General features: G+C 44.7%; 4 protein-coding genes across 4 annotated transcripts; all 4 read right to left on the bottom strand.

The window, feature by feature from the left end:
• Nucleotides 1-131: 131 nt before the first annotated feature.
• Nucleotides 132-1,877, bottom strand: LAESUDRAFT_761117 (uncharacterized protein; the record flags this gene model as incomplete). The annotated part of the gene is made up of 1 exon (XM_040912864.1): nt 132-1,877. The coding sequence occupies one exon, from the start codon at nt 1,875-1,877 to the stop codon at nt 132-134; it is 1,746 nt and encodes a 581-aa protein (XP_040761989.1).
• Nucleotides 1,878-2,013: 136 nt separating this feature from the next.
• Nucleotides 2,014-2,841, bottom strand: LAESUDRAFT_761118 (uncharacterized protein; the record flags this gene model as incomplete). The annotated part of the gene is made up of 1 exon (XM_040912865.1): nt 2,014-2,841. One exon carries the CDS (start codon nt 2,839-2,841, stop codon nt 2,014-2,016), a length of 828 nt encoding a protein of 275 aa, XP_040761990.1.
• A 2,825-nt stretch (nt 2,842-5,666) lies between these two features.
• LAESUDRAFT_715597 (uncharacterized protein) lies at nt 5,667-6,264 on the bottom strand (the record flags this gene model as incomplete). Its single annotated transcript, XM_040907161.1, has 4 exons — nt 5,667-5,746; nt 5,804-5,983; nt 6,071-6,179; nt 6,241-6,264. 4 exons carry the CDS (start codon nt 6,262-6,264, stop codon nt 5,667-5,669), a joined length of 393 nt encoding a protein of 130 aa, XP_040761991.1.
• Nucleotides 6,265-13,261: 6,997 nt separating this feature from the next.
• LAESUDRAFT_715598 (uncharacterized protein) lies at nt 13,262-14,963 on the bottom strand (the record flags this gene model as incomplete). The annotated part of the gene is made up of 11 exons (XM_040907162.1): nt 13,262-13,342; nt 13,398-13,403; nt 13,476-13,577; nt 13,676-13,703; nt 13,737-13,807; nt 13,896-14,056; nt 14,186-14,351; nt 14,382-14,441; nt 14,510-14,584; nt 14,607-14,746; nt 14,909-14,963. 11 exons carry the CDS (start codon nt 14,961-14,963, stop codon nt 13,262-13,264), a joined length of 945 nt encoding a protein of 314 aa, XP_040761992.1.
• Between the last annotated feature and the right edge of the window lie 37 nt (nt 14,964-15,000).

A 15,000-nucleotide genomic window follows, 5' to 3' on the forward strand; every position in this document is an offset into this window, starting at 1 on the left:
AGTGACTGATATCACCTGACCGTGATTGGGCGTCTCCTCTAGGCGCTTGTTCATGGGGATCACGTGACCATGAGCGACGGTACGTTTCGTAACACAAGCTTCCCTCTCCAACCGCCAAGACCCTTTGGCAATTAAACCATAAGATCCTTTCTTCTTCTTCTGCGCTTCCGCTTCGAGGAAGGAAGTATTCTTGAAACAGTATGCGTGGAGCTGTCGTGTGATTCAGTGGAGGATTGATCATTCGTGCCGATGCTTGACTGTTCTGGTGCAGGACTGCCCAAAGACAAGTATCGCTTTTCGACTTGATCAGCCCAAGAAGTCTGATTGGCGCTTGATGATTCAGAATCACTGTTGAACAACTCGACGGTACGTCCACTGCGATACGCTGGAGGGCTTGAGGGACTCGGATGAGTTCCTTGCTTCGCATTGCTACCAGTGCTTGGATTCGAAGAATCGATACTGGAGTTGCGTGCGTAGGCTGCCTTGGGATGCTTGGGTGATAACGAATCGGGGATTCGTCCTGCATTCCATCGGTCATTCTTGCGCAGTGGTCGCGCCCTTGATTGGTTACTGTATTCAGAAGTATCGTTCGCCCGAGGTGGCTTTGGACATTCAAATGCGTGATGTCCAATATGATTGCAGTTCCAGCATCGACCAGAGAACTGCCCTTGTCCAGGATGTGAATGGCGAGAATCTTCGCGAGTCCCTTTGAATGGCTGATTGATCCATTGGTTAATGGAAGGTGAAGACTGCTGGTCAGACTTGGTCGACTGCCGCTGCTTGGTCTTCTTCTGTTTGCCTTTCTGGTTAGGACATGTCTCCATATGTCGTCGGGGCGTGCTGTCTACTGAAGAGGAAGATGTAGATGATGAAGTACTTTCATCGTCGTCTTCTTGCCGTCTCTTGTCAAATTTCCTTTGGACGATGGCCTTGATACCACGCCATTCTTTTTGACTGAGATCGAGCGATGACATCAGTACTTCCTTCCATATTGACGTAGGGAAGGCTGTCTGATCGTGATGTGATGAATGAGTACGTATGGCGCCAATTCGAATGGTATTCATGCCAAGAATATGTTCAGACATTCGATCGATATCCATAGGTTCGTCATCGTCTTCTTCGGCTTCCTTCTTCTTCTGATTGACATGGTGGTCTCGATTGTCACCTCCGAGAAGAAGCTTGACAAGCTTCGTATTGACCAACTTCGTTACCAGTTGCTCAATCTGCTTTCGCATCTTCTTCGTGATTGACGGATCTTTTGGGGATTCTTTTGATCCGGTAGATGCGTGTGCATCGTTCTTCTTAATTGAAGAAGTCTTCTTCTGCTTCTTCTTTGATACGGCCTGTACGGGCAGGGTTCGATCAATGTTTGGCTCCTTTGCGGGACATTGGTCCATCTCATGCCCTGGCTTCCTGCACCTATAGCATAGGCGTTTCTTGACTGGAAGGTTCCGTACTTGTCGTATTCGTCGTGCCCTGTCGACGTCCATTGCATTGGGATCGTCTATATCCATCGAATCTTCTTCATTTATTGAATCGCCCTGATTCGCATGTGTGATGAAGTCGAAGATATTGCTTCTTCCCTTATGGACGGTTCGAAGATCATTGACTTGTCTTGCCACATCACAAGCATCCTTATACGTGGTTGGAGGATTCGAGGTAAGGAAGACTTTTTCTGCTAACTTCGATTCCAAGCCTCGCTTGAAATGGACAAGCTTGGTGTAGTCGTCATCGATTTCAGCATAGCGGAATAGAATGTCGAGATTCCCGATGTAATCGTCGACCTTTCCTTTCTTCTGCCTACACTGATTGTCGAGTAGCGTTTGCCATGCTTGGTCCTTGGTTGCGACTCCTCCATACTTTTCTTGGAGTGTCATTCGAAAGTCGCGATAAAGTCCTAGATCATCCGATCTTCCTGTTGATGCGATCATCGCTGCTTCCCATGATTCGACCCATTTTGCTGCTGCCGAACCAGGTTCGAAGTGGGATAGGATGAATGTGATCTGACTATAGTCATCGTCGTATATGTGGATGTTTGCCTGGAGATGTCGTTCTCCAGCCTAGCTGTAATTCCTCCTTTTCCGATTCTGGTTGTGCAGAATTATACAGCGCGTAGAGATTCATTTCCAGGAGATATTCCTGCCACTGGAATTCTAGACACGTCGGTCCTGGATGCACTGGTGGTCCATTTGCTGGATCGTACCGTGCTTTGATGGGATTTTGACCAGTAGTTCCCAAACTACCTGCTTGTGCCATGGCCGACTGTGGCCTTATTGGTACTCCGAGTGGCGTTACTGGCCTTCCTCCTTCCGAGGCTGTCCTAGTTAAAGGTGTCGTCCTGACTCCTTTCCATAATCCTAACCCATCGTAGGGTTTCTTGGATGTTGGCGTAACGCTGGAGTCGCCGCTCCTTAATAAACTTGGATTGATGCCGAGAGGATTCCATTCCTCCCGTCCTTTATCCTTGTTTGATCCTTCGGCGTCTTCTGGCCTTGGATCGACTTGTATTACTTCTCCTCTAGGAAGGTCCGTATGCGTTAGGAATTCGTCCTCGAAATCCTTTGCAATGTCCTTCCTATTATTGATTACGCGTTGAATTTCTTCAACGTCATGTTCGAGCTCTCGGAGCTCTTGTTGTTCTTCTGGGGTTGTAAGGTTCCCCAGCCGTTGTCGTCTTCGCAATGCAATGGCTCGCGTATTCCTGACATCGGCAAACCAATCTAATTCTTCGTTGGTTGCATCGTTCCATGACAACGGCGTCATATATCCTTTGTCTCCTTGATAGCCTACCGGCTCATCTCCGGAGTCTGATTCGTATCCTGGATTCTCCCGATATGACATCTTGCCTTTTCTTGGTGGCCCTTAACCAATTGTTCGTCGACTGCACCGGTCCGCGTCTCCACACAGAATTCTTCTGGATAGTCACACGGACTACCGCTAGTTCCTTGAATCTTCTTGATTCTGAATTGCCTTCCCTGGGAGGGGCTTTAGCACGTCTTCAACGTGTGCCTCAGATGAGGGCTTCTCTTCTGGATTACCACACGGGTAACCGCTAGTGCTTGAGTTCGATAGACACACAGATTTGATTGACCCACACAGGTCCGTGGAAGTGACCTCACAGGTCTTGATTCTCCTGTAGCGTCCAAGTAGACCCCACTTCTTGTAAGTGGTTCTAAACCTAAATAGGTTGACCTATAGAAAAACCTCTTCCAAATGTTATGAAGCGTTCCCTGCTAGAACGTTCAGAACCACGTGTGCTTTCTCACACGTACTAGTCCACAGCGTGGACAGAGACTCAGATACCAAATATACCTGACGTCTCCAATAGTCAGGCAGACTATTAACAGGGTTTATAGTGTGGTCAAGCCTAGTAGACGATATAGCAGTGAGGTCCTCACTCTACCCTTGCTAGGCCTTGGCCGCTACAGCTACTGCTCGTTCACCCGCAGGTTACTAGGTTCGCTGTTCTGACTCTAGCAAGCGTACGAGCTTACTACCTCTTGAGAGCGAGTACGATTGCACGAGGGTTCTAGAACTGAGAACGTTCAGAGTCACAGGTGGAAGAGGTTAGTCTTCCCACTGCTGCTCCGCCCCTTTATATAGTTGCAGACCTATAGTCTGGGGTACTAGTACAAGGGGTCCTCTACACTGCCTCAGTGATAAAGATAGGTGAAACACACCGGAGCTTAGCTGCTACGAGCCAGGTAATTGGCGAGCTAAGAAAAGCGTAGGTGAAATACCTGAAATATGAAATGAGAACCAAAGTCCTGGATCGCAGATCCTGGGGTTAGAGTTTGAGAACCCGAGAAGCTGTCCTCGGTCACACAGTGACTAGAAGCTGTCCTTGGTCACATAGTGACTGATATCACCTGACCGTGATTGGGCGTCTCCTCTAGGCGCTTGTTCATGGGGATCACGTGACCATGAGCGACGGTACGTTTCGTAACACTGACTATGCCAATCTTTCTAAACAAACTGAACATGCAAAGACAGAATTTAATGCAAAAGCTAATTGATGACTATCAATACCAAGAATACATGGGCCAATGCCCTGATAGATAATCACATTTCATGAAAATTATAGCTTATCAAGACAAAGTGGATTGATGACAAATGTTCATTGAAGAACAGACAAAATACTCATGAACAAGAGCACCCACAACCTAAGCCCATATACTACACCTTCACCTTCTTATTTCTCCTGCCTCTATGCTTAGCTGTTTGAGCTGCAGCTTGACATTTCTGGCCAACTTCAGTTGTTCCACTCTCCTTCTCAATTATGTGCTGGTTTTTCTCTCCCTCTACCTGCTTAGCTCTACTCAGAGCCAATTCTCACTGCTTTCAAAGTGACATGGTGTCCAGTTGTGCTGACTTCTTTTTTGAACAGCTGGGAGCATCAGAGTCAGTGTGAGGATGATTGGCAGTCACAGAGGAGACACCATGAGGATAGCAGCATCAAGCTGTTGCTTGCATGACACCTGCACAGAAGATGCAGTCACATCAAGGCTGATGAAAATGTCCATCTGAGACTCTGAGGTGGAAGTTGAAATATGCAGCACTAAAGATGCAGCAGCTGGAAGGTTTGATACTGACAAGGGTGGGAGCGATGGTGGCAGAAGATTTGCAGACAATGAGACTGCACTGAAGCCTGCAAAAAAGCCTGGAGTGGTTGATGTCTGTATGAGTGAGGCATTGTTAATAGCTGAGGTTGCAACCATCAGAGGCAGAAATAGGGACATGTGCAGTATCTCAGCATGTAAGAAGTTTGTGAAGTCAAAATTGAAGTTGAGGTCATATGTATTGTCAAGATCTACATTTGTCATCTCAAAAAGCATCCCACTGTGATCTGCTGATGTCCATGGTGCCAAAGACTGTTAAGTCCAGTAGCACACATGTTAGGCTTGGACCTGCTCAATAGTAGGATAAGCATGTGGCAGCAAAAGGAAGTTGTGCAGAAACAGTGTGATTGGCTTATTGGCATGGCTGAGGACACCATCATGAACAGATAAGAAGGCATGCCCTTGTCAAGACCCAGTGCATTGGATGCAACAGAGGCATGTCAACTTGAGCAATAGAGGAAACTGAATTGGAGCACTCTGCTGAGAACATCATATGGTCCAACCCTTTCATCAGCTGAAGTGAAGTTACAAGGTTCACAGAAGCAGTGGTCTCATTGTCCGACAAGGCTGAAGACTTCTCGAGCTGAGTGATGCCATCATTTGCTGTTAACTCATGGATGTCAGCTTCATCTGACATAGGGGCAGTGTCCATGTCAAGTTCCATAACATCCAGGACCTGCTGTAGGTCAGCTTCATTGAGCTGAGAGAGGCGATCATCATTCAGCTCACTCTGGATGTCCTCCTTCTCATCTAGATTGTCAGCTGATGCTTGCAATGCAAAGCTTGCTCAAACCTCAGTGGCTGTAGATAATCAACTTCTCATGTCAGAGTGTTTGACAGCAGGTGAACATGTATTCATGGTAAACTACATTGAGAAACTTGATATAAGGTTTGATAATCCAATTCTTAAAGTCAGATTGGATGTCTCTAAAGTGGTGGCTGATGGATGTTTTCCGTGATGGTAACTGAGCATTATATATCAGTGCACATTTCATAAAGAACATACAAAAATGTTCTGATATTGCCATCGTCCTCAGGGTAAGGCTTTTACCACTGATAATGCTGGAAGACTATCTGGTCTTCTGTGTGAGTTCTCCAATAGGCTTCCTCACCATGGATGGAATGAACTTGAGCATCCTGGATATGAGAATTAGAAGTGAAATTGAGAACAGTACAAAACTTACTGTTCCATGCTGCAGGCATGGGCATAACCCTTAATCCTTCACCATCCTCATTACAAATATCAAGCTGCACTTCAAATTTGGCTTGAATCTCAGCTTTGATGCTGTCATCTCCTTCAGCAAATGATTTGTCTATCAGTGACTTGATGACAGTGAGTGTCTGCTTTGGCCTGAGTAATTGCTCTGCAATGGCCTTCTTGACAGCAGGTCAGACCTTCATGTCATAGTACTTCTGAGAGTAGAGTTTCACAAGCTTAAGTCAACATTGACCAGTCAGCTTTGTTGCACCACTGGGGCCCACATTAAACTTAATAGAAAAGTCTCCTCCATCATAATACTGAGCCTTGGCAGATCTGTTTCGAAACCAGGAGTGTAGCTGCTGTATGCAATGTGTGCATGTCAGCTAAGGTAAACATTGTGATGTAGACAGCAGTGCTTACAATTTTACAATGCTCAATTGCCATGCTTTACTGTGCATCCTGTTCACTAGTTAACTCTAGCATCTCCCCAAATAACTTTCTTGCACTTAGAGAAGCATTGAAACCACTCACGGTTCAGCTGCACCCAGAACTTCCGTAGATTCTGATCTTCTGACTCTTAAGATAGCTGCCATACTTCTTCTTAAGCAAGTTGCACTTCTCATTTGTTGTTCAACATCGAGTGGGAATGCTGTCAAATCTGAGAAGGAGATTCATGTGAGCACAAGCAAGCTGAAGGAGAGGAGAATAATACATTACGCATGCACCACAATACATCACCATAGTGTAGCTGCTCTTTTATCTTTGCAATCTCAAGCCAATCAAATGGAGTTCTGAATGCTGGTGATGACATCTGAATAGTGGCCACCAATTGAAAAGAAACAGCATGAGGCATGAGCCAATGAATAATTTGCACTCGTGAGTGACCTGATAGGCTATTAAAGTAGGTCATCGAAAATAAGAACTTCAGTGGCATACCATAGATCATATCCTCCCTATATCCTCACTTGCTTTCTCCCAACAACGTCAAAGTCAAATGACAATCACAATGGCAAAAATCATGTTGAGCAAAACCATCTGAGGCATAACAGTAATGAAGCTACCATGGTCTCATTGGAGATGATGATGGAAGTGCTACATCTTATAGCTGAACAGCATGCCAGTGAGTTTCATACTTTTTGATGACTTTGAGCACTGCTCACATTGATAATGCAGCTGAATGCAGCATGTGCCACCATGACTACATCAGTGGCAACACCATATCTTTGATACTCCATGATCATAACTGATCCTCCAGTATCAACACAATCTTTTCTATCACATGCAATGCTTTCATTCTAGTGGCAGTAGAGTCAAGCAGCAACAATGCATGTGCTCATGAGGCTGAGTATGCTGACTGTCATTATGTCAATGCTGAGTGAGAACCAGTTTGAGCACAACCATGATGAGGCCAGGCCTATAGCAGCTGTTGAGCAGCTGCCTTCAGCACACTGGTACTATATCATGCATGGTCATGCAGTTGAGATCTTTGCTGGGTGGTGAGTCAATCTCAGCATACTATGCAACTGTCCTTACCTTGTCATGTATGCTAGGCCAAACACATCCCCTCTCATCACCAATGTGCTGGGATCACATTTAAATGTGTCATCTGGTCAGTTCACCCCTCACTTCCATGAGTGAGCAATATCTGGTCATTTGCATATACGGTGAGCTAATTGACACCGTTACTGTTCCTAGATCACATATGCTGACCTGACATGTTTAGATGTACAAATTGATCTTTAAAGTGCATCTGTTTTACTTGCATCTCCAAATGATGCACTATTGGGCATTGATGGTAATGCTATGCAGTGAGGTGTCACTGGGATGGCAGAGCTATCAGAAGTCACATGAATGGCTCAGAAGCATATGTGCATTTATAATTGGGGCCTTTGCTCTGGGTGTGAATGTGCTGGCTGATTGAGTGAAATTGAACAGATATCTCATGTGAGGCTACTGATGCTGAATGGGCTTGCCAACTAGAAGATTGCATGAAAGGATTCAGAGAGACACACATGTGGGCAGAGGTGGAGTAATGTTTTGCACTTCTTCACTCTATGCTCAAGATTGAGTCAGAGCATCAAGTGAGCATAGAGAAAGTGCTACAGCATCCATGATTTGCTCATTCAGATGACACAGCAGGATAGTCCATGCAGTGTATGGACACTCCCTGTGTTTTGTCTATAGGATTGATGCCTAATATTGACCTTCCTCCTTCTCAAAAATGTATCTCATTTGCTGAAGTGAGACACTGCCATTTGAGCATCACATAGCTTCAAGGAGCAAATATTTCGATGCTCAAGTGCTTAGTTCAGAGTTGCTCTGAGACCATCATGCTATCATCAGCAACAAAATGTTAAAGTTCAGTGGTACATGAGGCCTTGAAGATTGAGAGATTCACCTGCACATGCAGCATAAGTTCACACTCATCTCTTCTGCTCAATCATTGTTTGGAGTGGTATTATCCTCATCCATGGTAAAATGAGTGATAAAGGCTGTTCAGACCTGTTCAGATGCTCAACAGTTGAGACTTTCAGGTATCACTGAGTCACCACTCTAAAGTGCACAATACCCTATTTGACCAGCCACTGGCTATGGCTTTGTGGACTACTTATTCATGTGTCATACAGAGCATATAGAAAGGCTTGTTTGCAGTACAGATGATAAAAGCATCAAGTTTTGATCTTCTGTGATATACTACAATCAGAATTCTACTGTGTAAAGGATGTGGGCCAACCACGAGAGCATTACTGTGGCTCAATTTTCAAATCACATTTGCACACACAAGTGCCTCTCTCAGAATTTCAAAAGCCCCTAGGTGGCACACTGGTGATGCAGGACTTTCACCTTGCACAACCTAATGGCAACTTGTGGACATTTACCCATCTGGACTTGTTATGCTCAACTCTGAAATTAAATGTGCATAGATTGGCATGTGCACACCACATTCATTTCTTAGATGAGTTCAAGTGACAATGAATAAGCTTGCAGGTTTCTCAATCATGGACAGTACACGTTATCAGCATTATATTTTCAATATAATCATAACACCTCTTGAATGGGCCCTCTGATGGAAGCAGTCAAAGTTGAAGCTGATAGTAAGACTGCACTGCTTCACAGAAGGATCACACAGTTATGTCTAAACCATATACTATATAATACTACTCAAATTCACTGTAGTGGATGACCAGGAATTTGCTTTTATAGACCCTTCTGGAGGCTTCCCAGCTTTTGTCTTTCAAAAGAATGCCACAAGAATAACACTTGACCCTGAAAACTCGAAAAGAGCTATGGAGCTGGATGTTTGTTAAGCAAATGTGTCATAGAGTGAACCCTTGTTTTATGAACCAGGTCTTATGGTGCAATATGCTGCTATGCCAAAAGGCCAATAATGCTAAGCTTAAGCTTAGCACTAGATCTGACTATATATGCAGTACATTCTGCAAAATTGACATGTGATTGATACAGTGACCCACAAAACTGTTGATAAGATTGCTCACTTCGACTTGTATAGTAAATATCTCCTCAACCAATGGGTCAACTACATTGTATAAGAATTCATTGGAAAGCATTTTATCATGGCTTTCTAATACAGTCTTTATCATATTTTTACCATATTTTGATCCCAAGATATTTACTAATCTTTGAGGGTCACTCTTATCAAGAGTTTTGTGGCACATATCCAGGTTCTACAAAACTTGTACTTTCAGTACTTGGTATAGCCTCCCTTTGCCTTCACCACTGCATGCACCCTCCTTGGCATACTTTCAATCAGATTCTGACACACTTCCTTCCCAATAGCCTCCCATTCCTTCTCCACCCTTTCCCACAACTCAGTAATTCCCTTTGGTGGCTCCTGATACTCTGCAAGCTTCCTTTTGAGATCACCCCACAGATGCTCTATGGGATTGAGATTTGGGGATTGAGAGGACCATATCATAGTGTTGAAATCATGGTCTTTGAACCAATCCTTGGCCTTTTTGCTGGTGTGCTTGGGGTCATTGTCTTGCTGAAACACCACATCCTCCACAGTTTTGCCCTAATCCTCCAGGCTATTCTGCAGCTCATCCTCCAGAATGCTGACATAAAGGTCTGCATCCATCCTGCCATCAATCTTGCAGACATACCCCACACCATCCCAGCCCATACAGCCCCACATCATCAAGGATCCACCTCCAAACTTCTGGGTCCCTTCCACCAACCTATCACTGAGGCTCTCCCCTGGCTTCTTCCACACCCATTTCCTTCCATCTGACCCCATCCTGTTAATCTTTGTCTCATCTGACCATACCACCCTTCTCCAGTCCTCCACAGTCCAATATTGGTGAGCCAAAGCAAAGTCCATCCTCTCCTTTTGATGCCTTGCAGCGAGTAAAGGCCTTCTGCACTTTACCACAGCCTTCATTCCTGCCTTATTCAACCCTCTTCACACTGTCTCTGCATTGACAACCCTCCCAGTAACATCTCCAAGAGCTCTGACCACAGCAGGAGATGTGGTAGCCTTGCCAGTCCCAATAAGTCGAGTAGCATAGCGAAGATTGGCAGTAGAAAGAAGGGAAGGTCATCCTCCTTTGGCCTTAGAAATGGTGAGACAGTGTGTGGAGCATAGTTTACTGATGGTAGAGTAGTGTAGACCAGTCAAAGCTTCAATTTCTCAAAGAGATTTGCCATTCTGAAGCAAAGCGATGACATGGTTGACAGTTTCAGTAGCAACAGCTTTTGGCATGATGTTGATTGAGTGTGAAAAGTTGTGTACAGCTGTTTGTACATTGTTCATGTTGAAACATGAACATCAATCAATAATCTCACAAAGAACCCTGTCAACACATCAAGAATCACAATTTTCTGAGAACTTGTGTGTGTGCCACAAAACTGTTGATAAGAGTGACCCTCAAAGATTAGTAAATATCTTGGGATCAAAATGTGATAAAAATATGACCAAACCTGCATTAGAAAGCCATGATAATATGCTTTCCAATGAATCCTTATACAATGTAGTTAACCCATTGGTTGAGGAGATATTCACTATACAAGTCGAAGTGAGCAATCTTATCAACAGTTTTGTGGGTCACTGTACTTTTAAACTGTGACAAAATGGCACAGTTCCTGCTTTACGAGAATGGCAAAGTTATCAATGACCATGCTATGATGAATGCCTCAGATAGTGTCCTGGGCACATATATTCTCAGGCAAGTCCCCCATTAGTTCAAAGCTGAGTATTTTCTGACTTTCAAGTTGCACCATCTAGAAGAAACCTTGCAATAGTGGATGCAGATATGCAGTGTACAATCATGAGGAACATAGCATTTGCTTTATTATATATTTCAGTTGGTCCATCCATGACATCCCCTCTTTGCCTTCAATCACCACCATCATCACAGGCAGCTACATGGTTGGAGATTTAGCCCCACCTGTACCCTCTTATAACCACCGATAGATCTTTGCATTTGTCAATGACCATCATGATCACCATTTCTCATCCTCACTGAGGTGCATTCTCACCACCTCCTCATGCTACACACCATGTAAAATGCACCAGCAAGCTTCTAGCAAATGATGAATGAGATTTTCACAAAAGAAATTGTTGAAGGATGGCTACTTTGCTACCTAGACAATATTCTCATTTTGGTTAAAAGTGAGAAGAAGCTCAAACACAAGCTTGAATGTGTCATCAAAAAGATGGTCAACAATGACCTCTACCTCAAGCTGAAAAATGCATATTCAAGATTACAGGAATGGTATTGCATCCAGGACAATTGCAGATGGATCCCAAAAAAGTCAATAGAATTCTCAAATGGAAATTCCTCACTACAGTTAAGGGAGTACGTGCCTTCCTAGAATTCACCAACTTTTATCGAAAGTTCATTCACAATTACTCCGAAATTGCTCACCCCCTCATTGATCTGACAAAGACCAAAGGAGGAAACTGATTTCATTGGGCAAGCAAAAAGCAGGCTACTTTTGACTACATCAAAGATAAATTTGACAAGCACCCACATCTTTCATCTGCCAGCTCACTACTATTGTCTTAACTACAGTTATTAGGCACTATCTCACAAATACAGCTAAGCTAGATAATAGTGTTTTGACAGTTTTCAATCAGAAATGCATATACAATCAAGTCTGACCTGACTTCTTGTGACAAATATTGCATTTGTGATCAGATCTGACCTATTTTCCAGCTCCAGACAGCTGGATCCGTCCCAATTCAATAATTTGTCCAAGTTCTTCACACATCAGACTTAGCTGAGCTTCTCCACCTTCCTCGGATTAGCATCTCACATGAAATCAGCTCTGCTCTGCCTCACTGCAATTAATAATGCATTTGTGATCAAGTTTGACAGTCACTCACCTGGAGCCTCTTTCAAAAACAGCATTTCACTTTCACACATCCCTATTTTCACATACAAAGTCCGATATTGGCTGCCTCTTCATTATTTGCTATCCTAGCAACTATTAGCCACACTGGCCCACTACCTCACACCTTTATACTACTTTGCATCAATTTCATTGTCATTGCTGGTGACATTAAGATCAACACAGCTCACAGCAAACTCTCACTAAAGTTATTTACACACAATGTGAGGACTGTGGTCGGGCTGCTACTACAATCCTGCACTATATACCTTCAATTCACCTTCTTCCAATTGCGACTTATTTCTAATTTTGTTTTCAATTTTATTTATCTTACCCAATTTGTTTTTGTTTATCTTCAAACTTAGTCAGGTCAGATAAAAGACCTCCTAAATAGAAGTTTTTGAGGAATTCTTCCCTTCCTCCCTTTGTGGTAGCTAGAGCTGAATTAAACTGTCCCTCTCTGTGCACTGTGCAAGCATGATACCTCTGCATTTCTGGCCAGATCAAGTCTGCATAGACCTCTCAGAATCATATCTGGGAGCCATCTCTGGGTCTTCTCCCAGAGCAAGTTCTCTGCTTCTGCCTCACTTTCTGAAGCACATTCTCTGCTTTCTGCCATACTTCTTAGCTTTCTAAAGGACCACTTTGACTAGGCAACAAACTGTTACCCCTCAAATGAACATATCACACCCTGGCATCAACTGTAAGGGCATAGACAAGCTCACCACTGCCACCACCACTTGGGACTAGCAAGCCACCTGGGAGATGCTGGTGGACCAAAATATATCTATGCTCAACTGTAGCTAGAGTCTTGGTCTTTCTTTTACTTTGCGCTGTACTCGCTCTTATCAATACATGACTTGATTCAGTTTACATCACGTGCGTAAGACCAACCTTATACATTTTTAAACCCTCGCCATCATTTTTCTCAAAGCAACGAAGTCTGTATTGGCCAGACACAATCTGAAAAAAAAACCCCTTGATAAAACTTTCAATTTTCTCAATGTTGAGACATACTGTGACAACGAGAACAACCTCTGCACCGCCCTCACGCTGGAGTCATATAAACTTAAGAGTGTCGACTCACTCATCCAGCAGGCATGGCACAGCTGGCCATGCATCGGTTGAGGATGAATTGGAGGTCACCATTCAGGAGCCTCTCAGCAATCTGATGGAGACTCTGGTTCAGGTAGAACCACAGCATCAGGACTTCTCAAGCTCACCATGTCCTGAAAATTGCCCATCATTGAGTGAACATGATGACGTGGCTGGACCAGTGAATGAAAATGTCGAAAACGTACCTCATGAGACTGAGGGTGATGTCGAACCTCAGTCTGAACCACAGGGGACTGGAGACCCACTGCCATCCGAGCCATGAACGGAAGAGCAGCATCAGCTGTCAACTCTCAAGAAATATACTCAAGAGGTTCATGGACATTTGATGGTACTTCAAAGGGACATCATGCATACAGAGAAGTACATGATGAAAGTGGAGTCTTACCTGTCCTGAGCCAAACATGACTTTGAGACTGCGAATAAGAACTATGAGTCACTGCACTCACATGTGAGGATACTCACTGAGCACTTCGATGAGTTCATTGCTCACTTCTGACATGGTCTTCCAATGGCTGACCTGCCACAAACAAAACCATCAGAGATACCTCATCAGTGACAGAGACCATTGCTGAACTTCGATGATGAACTTTATGCTGGTGACCCACCAGCGGTGCCCACCAGAGAGTCAGAGAATGCTGATGGCCATTCAGGCCATGATGCACCCCCACACATGCATGATGAGGGTCTTGAGGCTCAGGACCAGGCCGCTCCACAACAAGTCGGAGATGGGTTTCTGAGATGAGCCCTAAATCTGGAAGCTGATCACCTGTGAGAGCAAGTGCAGCAGCACTACGAGGCTCACCAGAATAGAAATGCACAGCGTGGCAGGGATAAAGTGGGCGCGAGTGGGCCACCCCCTTCAGGTGACTTTTCATCGGATGATGAGGACGCTGACCACTGAGGTCAGCCTCAAGATAATCGCAGACCAGGAGGTGGCAACCATGGTGGAAACCCTGAACCTGGCAGGCATGGAGGCCATGGAGGCCAGGGTCCTCAACAACCTGGTCAAGGAGGTCAAGGCGGAGGACCTGGTGGAGGTACTGATCCAAGTGATGATGGATCTGGCAGTCAGGATAGTGATGGTGACTCACAATCACTTGCAGACCCACAGAATGGCTTTCACCAGCGAATGCATAGCCCGTCCTATTTTTCTAAGTGTGAGGCAGTAGTGGATGCCTGACATCATGCAGGTCGAGAGCACTTGCCTGATAATCGTTACTTGGAGGATGGACTTCGAATGATATGGACCCTTGTTCATTCGAAGCTGGGGACCACGCTGCCTGAAAATACTGTTCTAAAGAACATTAAAGACTTACCAAAATCTGATAAATATGGTGGTGAGGACAACCGTGAGGTGTTTGACTCATGGCTGAAGTCCCTATTTCGATGGATGCGCCTTGCTTGACTAGGAGGCCCGAATCTTGATAAGGAACGTCTTCAGATTCTTGGGCAATACCTAAAGGGCACTGCGTCAGGATGGTATAATGACACTATTGATGACGTTGATGTGGATGCTCAACTGTGGTCATTCGTCGAAGCACTTTGTGTGCTGTTCAGGCAGTTTCTACATTTTGCTTCTACCATTAGCACTGCCGATCATTTCGAAGCAGTCACATACTCGAAGCAAGGAGGAGTGGCTCACCTATGAGCAATTGCTTCCTCTGATGCCCCATGCTGCTTCCTCAGTGGCTCGGTGAGGAAGGGGAAGGA

This window comes from Laetiporus sulphureus (genome assembly GCF_001632365.1).
Source record: "Laetiporus sulphureus 93-53 unplaced genomic scaffold LAESUscaffold_33, whole genome shotgun sequence".
In the NCBI taxonomy this organism is placed as follows: domain Eukaryota; kingdom Fungi; phylum Basidiomycota; class Agaricomycetes; order Polyporales; family Laetiporaceae; genus Laetiporus; species Laetiporus sulphureus.